The sequence below is a fragment of the Gossypium raimondii genome, chromosome 12 (assembly GCF_025698545.1).
Source record: "Gossypium raimondii isolate GPD5lz chromosome 12, ASM2569854v1, whole genome shotgun sequence".
NCBI lineage: Eukaryota > Viridiplantae > Streptophyta > Magnoliopsida > Malvales > Malvaceae > Gossypium > Gossypium raimondii.
Window position 1 is genome coordinate 47,280,411 of NC_068576.1, and position 5,826 is coordinate 47,286,236.

Here is a 5,826-nt window from a genome sequence, read left to right on the forward strand (position 1 = left end):
CAAATAGGGCTGTTCTACTCTACTCGTACACCCACTACCCTATATGCTCTATATCTTATGCTTCTACTCATCACTGACTCTATAATCCTCTATATTATCTTTCTTATTATACCTCTCTACCTTCATCAAACAATTTTATGTTGGAGCTTGGATGGTATACTAGATTTCCTTTTTGAAAAGCTAGCCAGATGGGATAATTGTTCGTATGTGTCTCAACTCATCATGGTTTAGGGTTAATATGAATCAAGTCATCTGAGTTTATTTAGATTTAACTCACTGCATGCTCCGGGCGGGTAGAGAATTTGGCCAGCTAGCATAATTGCAACTTGAGTAATTTTTATACACTTCTTTACACCAGCTCACAAGCTTGAATTCAACAATCAATGATTCAGTGTTTTAAATATTTCTACTTGTACTTATATTTATACTTTTCATTTTATTGTATATATATTATTACATAAAGGACTGAATTAACAAATAAAAAATCTAAAAGACTTCATCAAAATAAGCCATTAACCCAATTAAACAAATTTAAAGATATATTTCAAATTATCAAAGGGATAAATTTAAACTATACATGAACTTTAACCTAATGTGTAATGTTATATATGAATTTTAATTTTGTGCAATATTATTCATGAAATGTTTATTTGATTTAATTTTCATAAACCACTAACATTAATATCGATATATCATCATTTTACATCTACATATTTCATATCTAAATAATTATACTTATCCAATATTATAAAATTAAATTGATGTTTATATTTCTTTAAATATATACGATTAAATTAAAATCAAATTTTATATATAGATTTGAAGCGCAAAGTTATATATACATAATTATACTAAATCAAATTTCATATATAAAATTATAAATTAAATATATAATTTTAATATACATTCCATTATCAAAAGAAAAAACATTTCCTGCAGATAATGTACTATTGGACAGCAAAAAACTGACCACTGTGCTGTCATATACACATACATACGTGTATATATATATTAAATTTAGGGTGAATTTGAATGAGCGATAGTTTACTTCTTATATCATGTTAGAGTATTTAATTTTATTACCACCGTTATTTTTACACTAACTACTGAGATAAACATCTTGTCCATTTAAACACATCCTTAATTTGGTAAAATTATTATTATTTTTGTTATTATTACTACTCCTACTTCTTTTGTAAAGAAAAGGAAATGCATTTACCGATTGCAATTTTAACATGTATAAATAAATAATGTGGTGTGTATATATATATATACATATATATTTAAAATTAATTTTATTATAAATTTTATCATATCTATTTTTGATTCAATATTTAGAATTATTTATAATCTCTCTTCAACCATTAAATAAAAGGATAATTCGCTTTAATGCACTCGATCCCACGTTCTCTTACATTGAGAATAATATCGGTACCAACTATTAATTCTTAATTTTTTATACTTTAAATGAGATAAGTAATATTATTTCAACAGTTTAAAATTCCACTGACAAGTGTAGTAAATAATAATTTAATAGTTATTAATAAAACTTTTACATTTCCACTTATTTATGTTTTATTTATTTTAAATACAGATTGAAAATATGTGTTATTTTTAATCCGACTATGATGTCAAAAGACTACACTTTAAATAAGTCCATATATGCATATCAGTTAACGAACTGTAGTTGAAAAAACTCTACCACCAAAATTTAAAAAAGATATTATTTGGTATTACATTATATTAGAAATATTAAGAAAAACACATTTAGAATTTCTTTTATATAAATGTAGATTCAATCATGTGGATCCTAAATATTTTGGTTTTATTTTAAGTAATGATTTGAATATTTTATATAAAATATTATTATAATAAGAGTTAGTGTTATTCTACAAACAGTCAAATTTGTATACAACATTTGTGAATCTATGATTATGCTTATAAAATTTAAAAATTTTATTGAGAGTGTACTAAATAGTAATGAATTATTATCTAATATATAGTAAATAGTATTAAGATGTAATAGAAGAAATAAAATGACATTACTAGTAGGGAAGTTTGTAATGGTATAGATAATAAGTTGTGTAGTAAATAGGATTAACCCATCATCTAATTATCAAAGTCAATGTCATTCGTATTTATTTTACATTAATTAAGAAAAATACGTCCTGATAGCAAGATTCTATACGTTTTAACCATGAAACTCACATAGATAATGGATCAGATCCCGGTCTTCTTTTAATATAATATTCATTCAAAAACCAGGGAAGGAAGGAAAAAGACAGTCATATAAAATATCAACAATTAAATTATATTAAAACAATCTCTTTGTGTGGTGCATACATTAGAACATACCAGCCAGGCTCGTTAGGGTTTTCTTTCTAATATCTCTCTCCTTTCTCCATTTCTTCGCTCGTTTTTTTTTTAAATAATAAATTAACAAGAGGAAAGGGAAAAACATATGAGATAACAAGGTTGGTGATGATGGTAGAAGAAGCACGAGAAGAATAAAAAAGAAGTACGTTGGTTACCATTCTTAATATACTAGGCTTATGATATTATGATCATAAATTCCCCACCAATATCTGAGGAGAGTGGAAGAGTTGTGACATATAGTAAATTCTTTCTTTCAGCTACAAAACAAACAAAACAAAAAGCCCAGACCATACCAGAGCCTGAGAGTCTATGTTTTTTTTTTTTGTCCCAACTCCAACCTAAGCTGCCTGGTTCCACTCATCACACCCATCACCTTCACGTTTTCTATGTTGGGTTTTGATATAAGGTTTCTCTTCCCACGAAAAAGATCCTCCACTGTTTTTTGCCTATTCCTTCCTTTCACTAAATCCAAACCATATTCCTCCCTTGTGCTGCTATCACCATCATCCATCACACGGTCATCCCAATACCAAAACCCCAAAACAACCAGCTCATCCGTTGCCATCACCATCACCAAACCTCAGCCCTACCTCCTCTTTCTCCATTTCATCTCTTCTCTATAATTGAACCCATTTTTTTAAGTATACAAACCAACCACACCATCATTATATATATTTTGTCCAATGACAGAAATACTCAAATTAAAACACACTCTCAGAAAGGAAAAACAAAAGAAACGAAGAGAAAAATAAACACCCCTCATCATGAATACCGGTAAATTTAAAAAAAAAGAGTACGTATTCAAGGTCTTTTGTAAGCTAAAGAGACCTATGTTCAAGAATACTGATGTTGGTTCTTTGTCTCTTCACATTCCCTGAAGAAGACTCGTCCACAGAAGTCTTCTCCATCACCGCTTTCAATGCTTCTTGTATTGAACTAATACAATACTGCAGCTGCTGTTGCTGCTGCTCACCGCTACTACTGGAGTCTTCCTCTCCGGTTATAAACAGAACATTCTTTACACGCCCACCAAGCGTTGTAATCTCAGCTTTTAGTGTCTTCAAGTGTAAAGCTTTCAATGTTTTGATTAGGTCAGGCAAAAGGTCGGATCTATCTTCACAGCAAAGTGAAGCTTTGATCACAAACTTACCATCTTCTTCCGACGTATCCACGGTTAGCTCATCAATTTCGGTGGGCACAGGACTGGTTTCTGCTATCAAAGAGGTCTGTCGTTTCAGCTCCTTAACATGTTGGATTACTTCTGCAAGCAGTGAAGCCTTGTCCGTCTACGTCACAAAGTGATGATAACCAAGACAACAACAATTAACTTGGCATCAAACTCTATAAACAACGTAGTTATTAATTAACGTGCATGTGATTAGGTTAGTTTTGGTAGTTAATGGTGGGGGGTTCATTTTAATCTCAAGGGAATGGCAGTGGCGTAATAGTGTGAACTGACAGAGTGTGCTAGTTTGTCTCTCTTTATTTCTTTTCATTCCCAACTTAATTTGACTGATGATCCGGCAACAAAATTCCGTGGAAGCTTTTAAACTGCTCCTTGGTTTCTCTTTATCATATCAACCGAGCGACATTAACGCTCATTCCCTTTTCGTATTCTTTTTCCTTCTTGGAACTACCACAAAACTGTTAAGAATAAGCCCAAAGACAAGCTTTATTTATTTTTTTGGAAAAAGATTTAAAAAAGACGGGCCAATAAAGAAATGTGACGACCTTTCAGGTCTAAATGGGTAGGTTTTGAGAGCATATTATCAGAACATCCAAGTAGAATCTTAGAAAAATCTACAGATATATTTTCGAAGGGAAAAAGCTCAATATAATAGAAAACAAAAAGGGTGCAAAAAAGGTGAATGAGTGACACTTCCATAGTTCCATATAATATAATATAATAACCCAGGACATGTTGTACGCGTGATGATTTATAATGCTTTCTTTTCTTTTTAACAATTTATAACCATTTATTTATTTATGAAGATTTTAAAAAAAATTGATTACGAGTGTATGTGCAATGACTACCAACTTACTTTGGTGGTGCTTGGGAGTAAGCTGCGTAGCTTGGCCAGATGGTTGTTGATTCGTTCTCTTCTTCTCCTTTCAGCTTCACTGTGACTTTTAGAAGCAGCGAGAGCCTTAGCATCCATGATTTCTTGAGCGGTCATCTTCCCCAGCTCAGCTTGGAGCCCGAAAGGAGCTGAGCCGGGTTGAACCCCCGGTCCTAGTGTGTCAGATAAGATCCTTAGATGATCAGCTGAGGTGCCATCATATGCAAACTGTAGGGAAGGAGCTCTTCTGTTGAATAAACCCCCATACGAGGTTGGCGGAGGAGGGACCAAAAAGGGGTCATCGTCTCGAACCGGGTTTCCAGTGAAGAGGGCTGGATTGAAATTGTGAATCGGAGGGAGAGACCATGGTAGGATGGGAGATACTTCAGGGAATATCAGCCCTCCCCTAGTTCCTCCAAATAAATCAATATTGTGCTGTTGCTGCTGCATCTGTTGATGTTGTTGTTGCATATATATCTGTTCCTGGTAACCTTGTATGTTATGGATAGCTTGAGAACACTCTCCCTGATCTTCGTCTTTCTTTCCACACATCCCTCGATATTTCCCTTTCTTAAATCTGCCTCAAAATGGAAAGGAGAAAAAAAGATAAAAACATCGATTCAACTGCAGTACATAAATATACACATATAGATATGAAGTTTTTGTATTGATGATCACTTCCTTCTCCGATGTGGTGCGATACAATAAGGAGGTTGGTTTACAGTTTCGTATAGGAAGGATAAATTGGAAAAAGGGTTACGAAAAAGAGAGAAAGAAAACAAACCTTCCTTTGATACATAGATGGAGGTTGCAGAGGTCTCTGAATTATGGTTGTAAATGATGTGGTTTGAGGTTGAGATGGTGGTGAGTGGTAAAAGAAAGAAAAGCAAAAGAGGAGAGGAGATTTCGAGTATGAAGGAAGAGGATAACTCAATCTCTATCACTTGGGGGGGTAGGTTAGTTTCTGGCAGGTCTTTGTGCCTTTGTGGGTGATACACTGACCCCTTTTTATCCTTAGCTTCAAAATAAGCTTTCCTTTTTCCTATATGCTTTCTTGGTGTTTTTTTGGTCGCTTTGTTTTCTTCTTTTTGTTTATTAATTTTTTGGTCACTGATCATCGATCTGCGCCCTTCCCTCTTCTCCACCACTCTAAATTTATAGAGTCTGCAAGTACTGTTAGTCTCCTTTGCTTTCTTCCAAAGGCATTCTCTATCCATTAATCTTGTAGCAATCAGCATCCTTTTTCTTTATTTAATTATATACATGTTTTATAGTTAATTAAAATTAGTAGTAGTTTATACATGAAAGTATATCTCTCTCTATCTCTCCCTTTATAAAATAATAATATTAGTTTGCTATTGTGATTGGTTCAAAGTATATAATTACATTC

General features: G+C 32.6%; 1 protein-coding gene across 1 annotated transcript; it reads right to left on the bottom strand.

Annotated features, from left to right (window-relative positions):
- Positions 1-2,290: 2,290 nt before the first annotated feature.
- LOC105764572 (transcription factor bHLH30) lies at positions 2,291-5,574 on the bottom strand. Its single transcript, XM_012583200.2, has 3 exons — positions 5,221-5,574; positions 4,419-5,013; positions 2,291-3,662 (listed from the first exon to the last, which is right to left on the bottom strand). Exons 2-3 carry the CDS (start codon positions 4,986-4,988, stop codon positions 3,195-3,197), a joined length of 1,038 nt encoding a protein of 345 aa, XP_012438654.1. The 5' UTR covers positions 4,989-5,013; positions 5,221-5,574; the 3' UTR covers positions 2,291-3,194.
- Positions 5,575-5,826: the final 252 nt, after the last annotated feature.